Here is a 14275-nt window from a genome sequence, read left to right as displayed (position 1 = left end):
TCCCACCTGACATCAGTGGTGTAAAATAACCACCTTTCTTCCTGCAATTCTTTCCAGCGGAATTGCCCTTAATTGATTTGATGAAGTTGTACGAAGGTGCCTTTCTGCCGAATTTCCAGTGGCCCCAACCTAAACCTGACAGTGAGGAGACGAGCGAAGAAGAAGGTCTGTTTTAGCATCTTTAAAGAATTCAGCTGTAAAAACAAAAGCCAAGATACTGACAGAGGAAGGATGCTTACAACAGAATTTAAAAATTATCTTCATTTTCTTTTAGTCTAATGAAAGAAAAACAGTTTTAAGGAGTTTATTTTCATTAGACATTCCAAAGAGATACACAAACTACACCGAAAAAAGTTTCTACTTTTTCTTGTTTTCATGCTGCTTGTTCTGATTATTAGACAGAGATGCCTGTGAGCAGGGAGGTGAGGGAGGGGCTGGGAAGGAGTTCTGGGGCAGGCCAGGGGCTTTCAGGACACCACGCTGCAGCGTCTCCTGAACTTGGAGATGCTTCTAATTCTTCCTTTCTTGTTGGTGGAGGGCGGTCACTAAACCTTTAGATGCCCATAGATCTCTTGGTAATACCAACTCCTAATCGCTGCAGAGATGTTGTCCAGTGTCACCTGAGAGCTGTCCGGAGTGGTCCTACATTTGACACTTTCATAAGAGTTTGTACTCATTTGTCTGGATAGCATTGTTAGGTATATAAAGAGGACTAAAAACAAAAAAATTACTGCTTATTTCTGTATTTGAAGTATTTGGATTCTGTCAACTTGTTTCCTTTTTTTTTTAATGTTAAGCAAGCTCATAAAACTATCTCAGCAGCTGCAGATCCCGCAAATACCGTTTTTGCTTCATTCACAGACATGGAGGACTGCCCGGGTGACCGGGAGAGCCGGAAGGATGTGGTTCTCATAGACTCGCTGTTCATCATGGACCAGTTTAAAGCTGCAGAGAGAATGAATATCGGGAAACCACACACAAAGGACATCGTGGAGGTGACTGCTGTGGCCGAAGCTGTCCTGCCCAAGGGCAGTGCTCGGATCAGTACCGCGGTGAGTCGCTACACTTTTTTTTTGTCGCTGTTCCCCCCCCCACCCCACAATTCCTTTTATCCTTAGGGTGTATGTTACGGGATGCCAGTCCAATTACTGTGATGTTTTCTTCTATTTTTTTTTTTTTTGGTGAGGAAGATTAGCCCTGAGCTAACATCTGTTGCCAGTCTTCCTCTTTTTGCTGAGGAAGATTGGCCCTGGGCTAACATCCATGCTCATCTTCCTCTATATGGGATGCTGCCACAGCATGGCTTGACAAGTGGTGCGTCGGTGCGTGCCTGGGATCTGAAGCCTTGAACCCCGGCCTGAAGCAGAGTGTGTGCACTTAACCGCTCTGCCACCAGGCTGGCCCCCGAGGCGCTGCACTTCTTTGTGGGACAGTGTCTTTGTGAGGCAGAGAGGCTTCCTACCTCCAAATAATCTCTTTATCCCTAACTGAAGAAGTTGTCAGAAAAAGCAATTATTGATCTTTCTTTTCCTATTATCTCTAGATCATTTTTTTGTGGCTTTCCAGTAGGCTTATTGTATGACTGATTTGACTTCACTTTGGAGAAAAAGTTCTAATAAGCACTTTGAGAAGAAGTGCTTATTTGGCCTGTCTGTTACTGCAGGTGAAGTTGAACGCCCCATCTCTGTTGTATGGTGTGCTCAGAGATTACCAGAAAATCGGCCTGGACTGGCTAGCCAAACTCTACCGGAAGAATCTCAATGGCATATTGGCAGACGAAGCTGGGCTTGGTAAAACAGTGCAGATCATTGCTTTTTTTGCCCACCTAGCTTGTAATGAAGGTAAGAGCTTGTTGTTTTTTGAATAGTATGTATTCACTAAGACTGAATGGTAGGCAGTGCATCTGGCATGAGGGTGGGGAGTGGCCGTACTTCTTTGCTCCTTTGCTCTGTGCTCTGGTCCAGGACTTGAGAGAACAGGGCTTAGAAGTACTCGTTGCATGAACAGACATAAAATTTGTGCACCGTTACTAGATTGAGTAACTCAGAATCTAATCTAATATGAGATCCCCCCGGCGGTGACCAGGCTTTGTGACTTTCGGTGTTCCACTGCCAATCAGTGTGTGGACAGCTGAGCAGATGGCATAGCCTCTGTGTTTCTTCTGCATTGGCACGAGCCAGTGCCTGGGCTCTCACCAAGTGCTGGCCACGGGCTGGTTGGTATGCGTCCTTTGTGGCATAATCGGTAGTGTGCTGCCATGGCCCACTCCTGTCTTCCTTGTGCTGCTATGACGCCTGCCCCTCCTGTCTCTCCTGCTGGATCCTGCCGCCCAGTGGTGCTTCTGCTCTGCTGCTTGGGTTCCTTAGGGAGCTGCCTAGTGCCATGTGAGGGCTCGGCAGCTGAACAGCAGCAGAGAGACAGAGTGCCCGCTGCCTCTTCGGCAGGCTGTGCCCTCCACCCCAAATGCTTCCTCACCCCTTGACTCTTTCAACTTGAACATCATTGGTCCAGGCTTCCATGTCGGGATGTTCAGGGATCAGCCCCTACTCGCTGCGTCTGCTCGGCCTGTGGTTCAGGTGCCCACCTCACCCCCAACTCTGCACCTGCAGGGGCTGTAGAAGAATGTGCACCTTGTGTCTCTAACAGAGGACAAGGTCTTATAGTCTTCCTTTTGCAAAGAAAATGTCCGAAAAGCACCTTGGGATGAGTTGTTGAACCTTACGTTCCAATCCAGACTTAAGTAGGCTCCCCAGTAGCCACAGAGAAAAATGAACACGTTGTCTTTCTCTGATGTTGGGGTTTTGGAAGGAAGGAGGGGACTGTTTAAATTAGGAGGGTGTTAGCACTCTGGTGTAGGTTGGATGGAAACAGGAAATTCAGTAGACCTGTGAGATGGAGGTATGAAGATGGGTGGTGATTATTCCTTCAGCTGAGGGCTAGTTTCTTCCTCCTCTCCCTCCAAATTGTTACACTGTTACCTTGGCATCTTTAGTAAATCATTCTTCTTTGCCCTTTGTTTAAAAAGCTTAATCAGCGGCTGGCCCGGTGGCGGCGTAGTGGTTAAGTTCATATGTTCCACTTCAGGGGCCTGGAGTTGGCTGGTTCGGATCCTGGCGTTGGACCTACTCACTTATCATCAAGCCATGCTGAGGTGGCTTCTCACATAGAAGAGCTACAACTTTACAACTATGACACAACTGTGTACTGGGGGTTCGGGGAGAAAAAAGAAAAAAAAAAAGAGGAAGATGGGCAACAGATGTTAGTGTAGGGCCAATCTTCCTCAAAAAAAAAAAAAAAAGAAAAGCTTGATCTCATAATTAGGTTTTTTTGTGTGTGTGTGTGCGGAAGATGGTCCCTGAGCTAACATCTGTGCCAATCCTCCTCTATTTTATATGTGGGACACCGCCACAGCATGGCTTGATGAGTGGTGGGTAGGTCTGTGCCTGGGATCCGAACCCACGAACCCTGGGCTGCTGGGGCAGAATGCGCAAACTTAACCACTACGCCACTGGGCCAACCCTCATAATCAGTTTTTAAACACAAACGGATCGACTTCTGGGTCCTTATTTTCTTGGATTAGTTTGTTTCTGTTTTTTGACCCAGCATCACAGGGTTTTAAATGCATCACTTTAAAATAGATTTTAATATATACAGTTATTTCAAGATGGAAAAACCACCTTCCCTTACTATTAAGTGAAAAAGCTATTCATTGCTATATTATAATAGTGAAAAATTAGAAGCAGCCTACCCTTCCAAAAATAGGGGATTTTATTTCATTACTTGAACAAATGGATGAATCATTCATTCCATAGGTACTTAGCTAGCGCCTACCCTGTTCCAGGCACTGTTCTCAGCACTGAGGGTGCAGCTCTGAATAGAACCAAGCCCCTACCCACAGGAGGCCCTCACTGGGCGCAGACAGTGGGTCTGGAATAAGATGCCTCAAGGGAAGTCTTAGCAGGACAAGGTGTGGGGGTGGGGGGAGCAAGGAAGGCCTCATGCATAGCAGGTGAGCAGATGCCTGAGAAAGCTGTGGCCCTCTGGAGCAGGGGACCCAGGGAGACGGGGCCGTGGATGCAGAGGCTGAAGGGGCAGCTGGCGTGTCCATGGAACAGCGCCGAGGCTGGTGCGGCAGTGGGAGTGCTCAAGGCCAGGAAGGTCGGCAAGGCTGGCTGTGGTGGGGGCCTTGCAGGCAGCATGTGGGCCTGGCTGCTCCTCAGTGTGGATCTGCATTAGTGCAGGTGTCTGAGGAGTTGCCTAAACAATTTGTACTGGGAAGACACGTAGAAGGCCGGCCGTTAGGAAGCTCCCTCTGTAGGGGAGGGTGGAGGGTGAGTGGCTGGCACCAGGAAAGAGCAGTGGGCAGGTCCCGATTCACTTTGAAGGACAGTGTGCTGCTCATGCTGCTTCTCCAGTTGGGTGGACCACGGGCACTTCAAACTGAGTGTGTCCCACCTTGGACATGACTCCCCTGTCTGTGCCCCACCCCATGCGGCCCAGTCCAGTGTCCTTGGGTTCCTCATCACCGTGTGACCAGAAAACCAGAGTTCACCAGTTCTGCAAGAGTCGTGGGGCTCACTGAAGGAGACTTGTAGGGAGTTCTGAGAAATTCACACAAAATTAAGATTGCTCACAAACTCACCACTCTGTCTTTTTTTGAGGAAAATTAGCCCTGAGCTAACATTTGTTGCCAATCCTCGTCTTTTTTTTGCTGAGGAAGACTGGCCCTGGGCTAACATCCGTGCTCATCTTCCTCTACTTTATGTGGGACACTGTCACAGCATGGCTTGATAAGCGGTGCGTAGGTCCCTGCCCGGGATCCGAACCTGTGAACCCCAGGCCGCCGAAGCAAAGCGCACGAACTTAACCACTATGCCACCAGGCCGGCCGCCTCTGTTTGTTTTTTTTTTTTTAAGTAAAAAAATAACAATCTCGCCTTGTCCACTTGCTTCTGTCCCCAGTGGTGACCTCTCAGGGCAGTCTAGTGTGTGTCCTGCCCAGATATAGATAGACATATTTACAAACATATATATAGACGCTTTGTTCTCTCCAAAAATGGAACAATGTGTTAAATGGCAGGTTTTTTTTTTTAGTCTTGTTTTTCATTGGGGGAAAATGGCATCTGGGGTTGATTTGCATTTCCCTGCTCTTGAGGTTGTGCCTTTTAAAGAGTTTATTGTCTACTTGTTTTTTTGCCTTGTGAAATTTCTGTTCACATCCTTGTTCGTTTTCTGCTTGGGTGGTTCTTGTTAAGAATTGGTAGTAATGCTTTGCATATGAGCAGTAATGGCCAGAGATGTATGTGCTGTAGGTGTTTTTTCCAAGTCTGCCACTTCTGTGTTTTAACTTGGTTTATATCTCATTTTAGCAGAGAGGTTGAAATTTGTTGGGTGTGTATTACTCTAGTAATTTGAAAAACCCTATTTTTCAGAAGAATGAAGTTACAGCCATATAACTTGGGGATGGTTTGGGTGTTTTGGGGCTGGAGGTTGGAACCTGCAATGAGCACGAGCCATAAGAGCCATAAGCCTGCCTGTGCTGCGGGAGTGCCGACTGCGGGGTGGGCTCGAGAAGGCCTCAGGGCGCCGAGTCTGAACACTCCGTCTGCGGGCTGTCTTCGCTTTCAGAGCATCATTTGTTATAGATGAGAGTTCTTCCCCATGCTCACGGGGGGATTCATCATGTTTTTGAGTAAATGTTTATTTTGTTTGGTAATTACTCATTCAGCAACTCGTTGCTGAGTGCCTCCTGTGTGTCAGGTCTCGAGTCCTGAGGAAGCAGGATGTGGGAGCCGGGGAGGAGCCTTGCCCGATTCTCATGGTTGCAAGGTGGACAGGACGCCTGTGCATCTCACCTGGATGCCTGCTTTAGTGTCACGCACTGGGAATTCCCGTACATATCCATTAAGCTTCTCTGATCAAGACAGTGCTGGGTGCCTGGACTTGACGGATGGTTTTAGTTAAAGAGGGAAATTCTGTATCTTCTTTCCTTCATAGGCAATTGGGGCCCTCATCTTGTCATTGTGAGAAGCTGTAACATACTCAAGTGGGAGCTCGAATTGAAGCGATGGTGTCCTGGGCTCAAAACCCTCTTATATGTTGGCAACCATAGAGAACTCAAAGCAAAGAGACAGGTATTTTATTTTAAACATGAAATAAAACTAAAAAGAAAACCATCTTAATTTCTACAGAAGATGAATTTCAGAATGTTAAGACATGCTTGTTAGTGTAATTATTGTAAATCACTTATTTGTGAGTTTCCAGACCTTTGAGATGTTCCTAGATTTGGAGCCCCTTGAAAGCAGACTACACTTGATAAGCTGGTCACTGCCTGCAAGGAGGGCTTCAGGTGCACATGGCCGCGTTCCACGGAGGGCTCGTTTTCACTTCCCAGAGAGTGAGGGAATTTCCTTCCAGAACTAAGTGGTCTCTGGAGAGGCTGCAGTTCTTTTTAACTGTAGGCCCGTTGACTATCACAAGCGTAAACGAGAAGTTGTGATGAGTCCTGAGTTCTGAACTATAAATCCGTAAAATAATTCCCGGGGAAATGTTTATTAAGAATATTTGTAACATACAGATAAGCTTCAAGAACAAATCTGGACTCTTTTTCTTTTTTCCACCCAGTAGTCTCTAGTACTAGATTCTAAGTAAAAGTACATTACAAATCACAAGTTTTCATCGAATATAAAATTCTGTCTCAACATTAGACTCTATTTTTTTTTTTTTTGTGAGGAAGATCAGCCCTGAGCTAACATCTATTGCCAATCCTCCTCCTTTTTTCTCTTTTTCTCCCCAAAGCCCCAGTAGGTAGTTGTATGTCATAGTTGCACATCCTTCTTAGTTGCTGTATGTGGGATGCCGCCTCAGCATGGCCGGACAAGAGGTGCGTCGGTGCGTGCCCGGGATCCGAACCCCGGCCACCAGCAGCAGAGCGTGCGCACTTAACTGCTAAGCCATGGGGCTGGCCCCTGGACTCTATTGTATTGAGTAGTATTTATTAGAGAGGTGAGGACCTTGAGACATACTTTCTTTTTGCAAACTCTGATTAATTTGTTTTTAAAAAGCTTATAATGCAGTCACTTGGCAACATAGATCTTCACATTTACCGTCATCTTTTGAATACATTTTTCTCTTGCTCAGATTATGTACTATAAAAGCTAGTCTCACTTCAGGATACTCTGATAATCTTATTTCCAAAGACAATTGTTAATGCCTCCAAGGCAGCTTCTTCGTGTGCCTACACAAGTGCTTTAGACTCCTAGAGGAAAAGATCATAAAAATATAAACTCAGCCATTTTCTGTGCAGCAATAGGCAAGTTACTAAGAAAAATGAATAAAGTGATTATGGATGGGAACAGGCTAATTCAGTGGCAAAAACTCTCAAAAGTATTCCCCAGATTATTTATTCCAAAAGAAGAAGAAATGAGAAGACAGTTGAGGCCTTATTTTATATGCTGCAGGAATGGACCGAGCCCAACAGCTTCAACATCTGCATCACATCCTACAAGCAGTTCTTTAAGGGCTACGCCTCCTTCACGCGGGTGCGGTGGAAGTGCTTGGTTATTGATGAGATGCAGCGCGTGAAGGGCATGACCGAGAGGCACTGGGAAGCCGTGTTCACCCTGCAGAGGTCTGACCTACCACCCAAGCATTGTGTGCTAGCCTTTCACCATTGAGTGTTCTGTGTTGCTGTTGCCATAAAGATTCTTTTGAAGTAATTTAGATAATTACAGACTCACAAAGAATTGCCTTTCAGCCACAGAGAGTTCCCCTTCACCTTTGTCATAGCACCTCAGGCTGAAGAGACCCTAAGCGTTCATTTAATTAAGTCCATTTCTTGAAGGCTTGTGTACGTTTACCTTAGCTTCATAAAAGCGTTGTTGTCCCTTTTCTTTTTTTTTTTTTTTTTTGTGTGTGTGTGTGAGGAAGATCAACCCTGAGCTAACATCCATGCTAATCCTCCTCTTTTTGCTGAGGAAGATCAGCCCTGAGCTAACATCCATGCTAATCCTCCTCTTTTTGCTGAGGAAGACCGGCTCTGAGCTAACATCTATTGCCAATCCTCCTCGTTTTTTTTTTTTTTCCTTCCCCATAGCCCCAGTAGATAGTTGTATGTCGTAGTTGCACATCCTTCTAGTTGCTGTATCTGGGACGCGGCCTCAGCATGGCCGGTCAAGTGGTGCGTCGGTGCGCGCCCGGGATCCGAACCCGGGCCGCCAGTAGCAGAGTGCGCGCACTTAACCGCTAAGCCGCGGGGCCGGCCCTGTTGTCCCTTTTCTTAAACATCTTCCGAGAAAGCGATTCTGCACCTAGCTTTATGTATGTGGAATTTCAGATATTGTCTCTCATTTTGTGTACAGTCAGCAGCGTCTGCTTCTGATCGATGCACCTCTGCACAACACCTTCCTGGAGCTGTGGACCATGGTGCACTTCCTCATTCCAGGCATTTCCAGACCCTACCTGCACTTCCCTCTGAAAGCCCCGAATGAGGAAAACCAGGACTACTACCATAAAGTGGTCATACGATTACATCGGGTATGTGTGGCTTATGATTTCAGTTAAGTCGTTAAGAAGTACATATGACTGGCTGTAAATGTGTAATGACACCGTTTTTGGAAAGGAAACAATGCATCATTTTCTTTTTTTTCAGGTGACACAGCCATTTATTTTGAGGAGAACTAAAAGAGATGTAGAAAAGCAACTGACAAAGAAATACGAGCACGTTTTGAAGTGCCGCCTTTCTAATCGACAGAAAGCCTTGTATGAGGACGTCATTCTGCAGCCTGGGTAAGGGCAGGATCTCGCATGTCCTTTGCTCACCCTCCCTGGCTTAAGGGGCAGAGGTACCTTCTGGGGACAGATGTCTGGAGCTGGGTGCTGCACTCTTGCCGGGCTTGTGGGCTCCATGGTCTTGTGGAGGTTTCTGCTTCTCTCAAGCTTGTTCTGGGCCATCTCATCCCTGGACCTGTCGTGTCTCTGGACCCTCTCCGCTTGTCTTCTCAGAGGTTCTGTTCCTGCATGGCTAGCCCAGGGGGAGCATGACGTCCCATTCCCCCTCACTTCATTCACTGGACTAGTTTCGCAGTGTTTTAGTTTAGATTGATACAGGAGACACGTTCTGATTGACCAGCTTGTCTTTTCACAACGACACATCGGACCTAGGACTTCAGGCAAGCTGGGGCCGGCAGGAAGGCCATGTGCTGTGTACGTAGGGGCACAATGTCCTAGAGTGAATGTGCCACACCAGGCGGCTGCCGACACTACAATTTCTGTCTGTCCAGGGACACGCTGCTGCTTGGTACCTGCACCTACATGTGTACCCTAAAAGTGTGGGGTTCCCTTGATCCTCACACATGACCTGTTTGGCTCTTTCCATCATGCTTTCCATTTTTCTGAGTTTAGATTAAAAAAATATTAAACGTATGGAATTAAAGTTTTGAAGTTTTAAATATATTTCTACTCAGTAATTATACGCACTCTGTCTCCTCATGGGCAGTCAAGAAAAATCACATGTAGCGCTCACCAGTTTCACCACAAACTCAACTTCAGTGGCCTAAAAGGAGTCTCAGTGTTCCAGAGCAAGCTCCCAGATTTCTGTGTCAGGTGACGGACAGACTGCTCACCTGGCTCACCTTGGCTCACGTGTTCCCGCTACTTGTGGGAAGGATTGTGGTGACCTAGTGAGTTGGCCTGAGGCGGCAGATACAAGTCATCGTGGGGCACAAGACAGTGGGAGGGACCGAGGTTCTGGAGGGTGGTGGTGTGAGGCCTGGACACAGACAGTTTGGGAGGGACCAGGGTTCTGGAGGGAAATGAATGTGAAGGCCAGCCCCTTCACTGGCTGGCTGGGTTGCTGTGCACAAACTCTTTATTCTTCGTCTCCTCATATGAAATGAGGGTAGTTATTGTGGGGTTGTGATGATTATGTCATTTTGTATATAAAATTGTCAGAATAGTGTCTGCACATATTAAGTCTTCAAGAAATGGTTTGGCTGTTATTTCATGCTTACTTTGTAGGTTATTTTTCGAAGATTTTAGGAGAGAATGTAAGTATGCATTAAGAGTCACTTGTATGATTTCTTAGTCCTTGACAAACTGCATTGATGATGCTATAGTCAGTTGATTGTTTTGGTCAAAAACTCCATCCCTTGACAACATTCCCAGTGACAAAACACCCTTCCTGAACATTGGGGAAACTGCATGCATGAACAGGAAAACTGCAATATTATTAAAGCTTGGGTGTCAGTCGGATCTTTCAGTAGATGCTAACAAGTTTATGAAGCGTAAGTTTCGGTGGAGAGAATCGCGGCTTATGTAGAGGCAGGTCTCGCGCCAGTATGTAAGGGGCTCGTGTAGAGTCAAGGGCACCTGCCCAGTACTGAGAAGAGACAGTGTTCTCAGGACATCTGGTCCATCGCTCTTTGGTGGTGTGTCAGGGGACGTGGGTGGTTTACACTTGAGGATGAGGACGTCAGTCCCACTTGCCGAGTGTGGGACGCTGTCCGTCTGCCTGTGGGAGAGGCTCCTGGATCTGGGAGCCACTGGTGATAGTAGATCCTAGGCTGTTCTGTGGTATTTGCTCCTGATGGAGCGGCAGGAAGAGACTCTCTCTTCTTACGTGCATGTCCCTTTTGCTACCCGCCACTTTCAAGTCAGTGCGAGGTGTTGAGCATGCCTGTGCCCGACCCCACAGTAGCTCCTGATAACTGACTTTCTAGGGCGCTGCCAGGCATGCCTCATTGCCCGTTGCTATAATGGTCTCGAGGCCTTTGAGTGGGCTCTGAGCATTGTTCCTGGTCAGCGCCGTCTCTTCCTCTGTGAGGTGACTGTGTCACATCTTCCTACTACCTCATGGTCACCCACTTCTCAGCAGACCTTGGCTCCTCCCTCCTTGCCAGAGAGCCCTGCAGACCTGCCTGTGTTTGCGCCACCTCCTCCTGATTTCTGTGACCAGTCCCTGCAGTGGGCTCTGAGTCCCACCCTTCAGGAACCTCCATTTCCAGTGTTCTTGGTCTTTCTCCTGTTTTCAGCCTTTCTTTCTGAAGTGTGCCATTTGTACCAGCCCTCTTGGGGCACAGATATCGCTCATCTTTGAACCCTCCCCTTTTCATCTCCGCTTCTGCTCTCCAGAGCCAAACTGGTAGAGCTGTCGGTATGCCTGTCTCCACTCCTTTATCTCCACCCCTGCTCTGTCTCCACTACGGCGCGTTTCATCACACCGAGAACTGCCTATGCTAAACTGCAAGACTGGTGACTTGCAGGACACTCAGCCTGCTGTGGTGCTCCCTGCTCAGCTCTGCTCTTTTCTGCAGGTGTCCAAGTTGACCACGTCCTCCTGTGGCAGCTTATCTGTCCCTTGAGCACTGCAGACTTAGCGTGTGCAGACGTGCTCCAGGATGGCTCCCCCAAGCCTGGTTCTCGTCTAGGCTTTCAGCTGCTTAGTTAGAAACCTGGCCGTTCTCTGTCACCTCCTCATACCTCTCCAATCTTCTCTCCGGTCTACCGCCTCTGCTCCTGAGTCCCTGCAGACCCGCCGGCCCAGCCTCTCCACCCGGCCTCCCCAGCTCCGTCCTGCCTCACCTGTTTGGTTCGCTGTGTTCTCTTCCCACTGCCCTTCAGGGCAGCCCCTCTCATCCCAGAGATCTCCACTTGAACTTTCCAGAGCACCCCACGCAGCAGCGCCCCTGTGCTGTTTTGGCCTGTTGTGCAGTGGTTACATTTGTGTATCTGCCTGCTTCTTTGAGCTGCAGGCTCAGGGCCCGGTGTCCCCCCCGAGAGGGATTGGTGGACTCGCTCTGTCTGAGGGTGTTAGGGTCGGCTTCCCCCACAAGAGGAATTGGTGGACTAGCTCTGTATGATGGGTGTCAGGGTCGGCGTCCCCCCCAGAGGGCTTGGTAGACTTACGCTGTCTGATGGGTGTTAGGGTCAGCGTGTCCCCTCCCGCCCCCAAGCGGGGACTAGTGGACTCGCTCTGATGGACGTCAAGGTCAGTGTCCCCCTGAGAGGGCTTGGTGGACTCGCTCTGTCTGGTGGACGTTAGGGTTGGCATCCGCCCCGAGAGGGCTTGGTGGACTCGCTCTGTCTGATGGGCATCAAGATTGGCATCCCCCCCCGAGAGGGCTTGGTGGACTCGCTCTGTCTGATGGACGTCAGGGTCAGTGTCCCCCGTGAGAGGGGACGTGTGGCCTCCCTCTGTCTGGTGGGTGTCAGAGTTGGCATCCCTCCAAAAGGGGACTGGTGGACTCGCTGTGTCTGGTGGGCTTGCACTCTACACTTCGAGTGCCTTCCCTTCCTGAGTCAGGTGTCCTCCTGGGCTGCGCAGATGCCCGCCACTTCTTCACGGTACTTGTCACGGTTGGGCTGAAATGCATCATTGCTGCTGTTTTAAAATGTCATTTTTCCACTGGAAGGGGAGGCAAGGATTGCTGCGCCCACATCTGGCCCTCCCTCCCGGCTCTCGGGCTTCCTCTCCTGTTTCACAGGGGCCGTGAGTGAGTCCGAGGATCATAACCACCTCGAGGGGAATTCAGACTTGGGTGTTTTGATGTAACTAATTTATTAACCAGATCTGGGGAGAACTTGCCAGTTGTGTGTTTCTGGAGTTAGCAAAGTAGACGGCGAGGATTCCCAGCTGGCATATACACACACCGATGTTAATGCTCGTGTCTCTTCCCGAGAGCAGAACCCAGGAAGCACTGAAGAGCGGGCACTTTGTGGACGTGCTGAGCATCCTCCTGCGGCTGCAGCGGATCTGCAACCACCCTGGGCTGGTGGAGCCCCGGCTCCCGGAGTCCTCCTACACGGCAGGGCCGCTGCAGTACCGCTCGGCCTCCCTCATCCTGAAGGCACTCGACAGAGACTCTTGGAAGGTAAGGAGAGGATTCAGGAAGGTGCGTCTCTGCTCGAAGTCTGTTCCCAGCACATTATCAATACACCACTGCTGAGAGGTCAGTTTCAACAAACCCTTGTCCTGAAGGTCACCACGTGCCCCTCACGCACTAACTGGGGGGCTTTGGGCTGTGTCCCCCTTCTGTGGAACTGGGATAATTGTGCACTTCCCATTGCTCTGTGTGTTACACAGACAGTCCATGGGAAGAAGCTTAAAATGTTGTACCTGCCACCCAAGAGCTCAGTACATGTTATTTTTTATTGTTTTCACTCATTTGTTTAGCAAATATTTATCTAATGCCTGCTGGCATTTTCCTAGTCACAGGAACAGCAGTGAACAAGATAGCCGAAATCCCTGCTCCTTGGGAGTCTCCCTCCCTCTCTCCCTGTCTATCAATCAGTGACATTTTTATGTGTGTGGAAAGACATTTATTAAAATATAGCTTATCCTAGGTGGTGGAAGTTTATTTTTTAACCAAAAAAATATACTTGTATACCTTTCTATGTTTAGATTTTTTGGTAATGAAAATTATTTTTACAGAACTAAAATTTTTAGAAGAAAAGACATTGGGTTAGTTTGGGTGATATGGAACGCAAGTATGCTGAACTTGTTGCATCTTGTCAGGGGCTGGAGGTTGGGGGCCATGCCCTCTGGGGTTGTCATTCCCTTTCTGTAAGTTTGACCCACCAGCTCCGGTGTCCACTCGAGGAGCCACAGAGCTTACCCAGGCCCCACTGGGCAGCAGGTGGACTCATGCCTGGTTTCCCTCTGCAGCCCCCACCCAGCCGCTCTGCTCCCGCTGCAGTCTCTCCTGGGCAGGCGCCAGCTCAGAACGCCGGGACCTGGGGTCTCGCCAGTGTCAAGAAATGGGAACCCGCTTTGTGACTTGGATAGGCTGTGCATGTGCTGGGCGAGGACAGGGCAGGTCCTGGCTCTGCCTTGCCAGCAAGGTGGCCCTGGGCGGCCATCCTGTCTTGGCTTCCTTACCACATAGGGAGGTTGTGAGGAGTAAGCCAGTTAATGTGTGTAATGGTCTGAGAAAGACCTGGATGGTGGGCAGTTTGTAAATGCTGTGTGAGTGAGTTAGCATGGTTAGTATTATTCCTACCACTGTGATCACCACTGTTAATATAGGAATGTGTTTTTCATGGAGTTAAAAAAAATCGAGCCATGGAAAATAAAGATGAATCAGAGACAGATTACTTCAAGGTATTAGATAGGAGATGTTTCACAGATAGTAGTTTTTATGTTGTGCTTTCATTTTCTTTTTCTTTTTTTTTTTTTGGTGAAGAATATTGGCCCTGGGCTAACATCCATTCCCGTCTTCCTCTCCTTTTTTTAATGTGGGATGCCTGCCACAGCATGGCTTGATAAGCGGTGTGTAGGT

At 48.4% G+C, this 14275-nt stretch overlaps 1 protein-coding gene across 18 annotated transcripts in view; it reads left to right on the top strand.

The window, feature by feature from the left end:
• Positions 1–14275, top strand: part of EP400 (E1A binding protein p400) — a 126378-nt gene that overhangs the window by 45482 nt on the left and 66621 nt on the right. For all 18 annotated transcript variants that reach the window (XR_009216824.1, XM_058531196.1, XM_058531195.1 and 15 more), the window contains 8 exons: positions 58–165; positions 862–1052; positions 1664–1841; positions 5997–6133; positions 7460–7629; positions 8360–8534; positions 8650–8786; positions 12682–12868. Coding sequence is in view for 17 of the 18 variants with exons in the window: in XM_058531196.1 (XP_058387179.1) it covers positions 58–165; positions 862–1052; positions 1664–1841; positions 5997–6133; positions 7460–7629; positions 8360–8534; positions 8650–8786; positions 12682–12868 (1283 nt within the window). In the remaining variant the exon portion in view is untranslated. The remainder of the gene's footprint in view (positions 1–57; positions 166–861; positions 1053–1663; positions 1842–5996; positions 6134–7459; positions 7630–8359; positions 8535–8649; positions 8787–12681; positions 12869–14275) is intronic.

The sequence above is a fragment of the Diceros bicornis genome, chromosome 35 (genome assembly GCF_020826845.1).
Source record: "Diceros bicornis minor isolate mBicDic1 chromosome 35, mDicBic1.mat.cur, whole genome shotgun sequence".
In the NCBI taxonomy this organism is placed as follows: Eukaryota; Metazoa; Chordata; class Mammalia; order Perissodactyla; family Rhinocerotidae; genus Diceros; species Diceros bicornis.
This window is presented reverse-complemented; position numbering and strand designations above follow the sequence as displayed.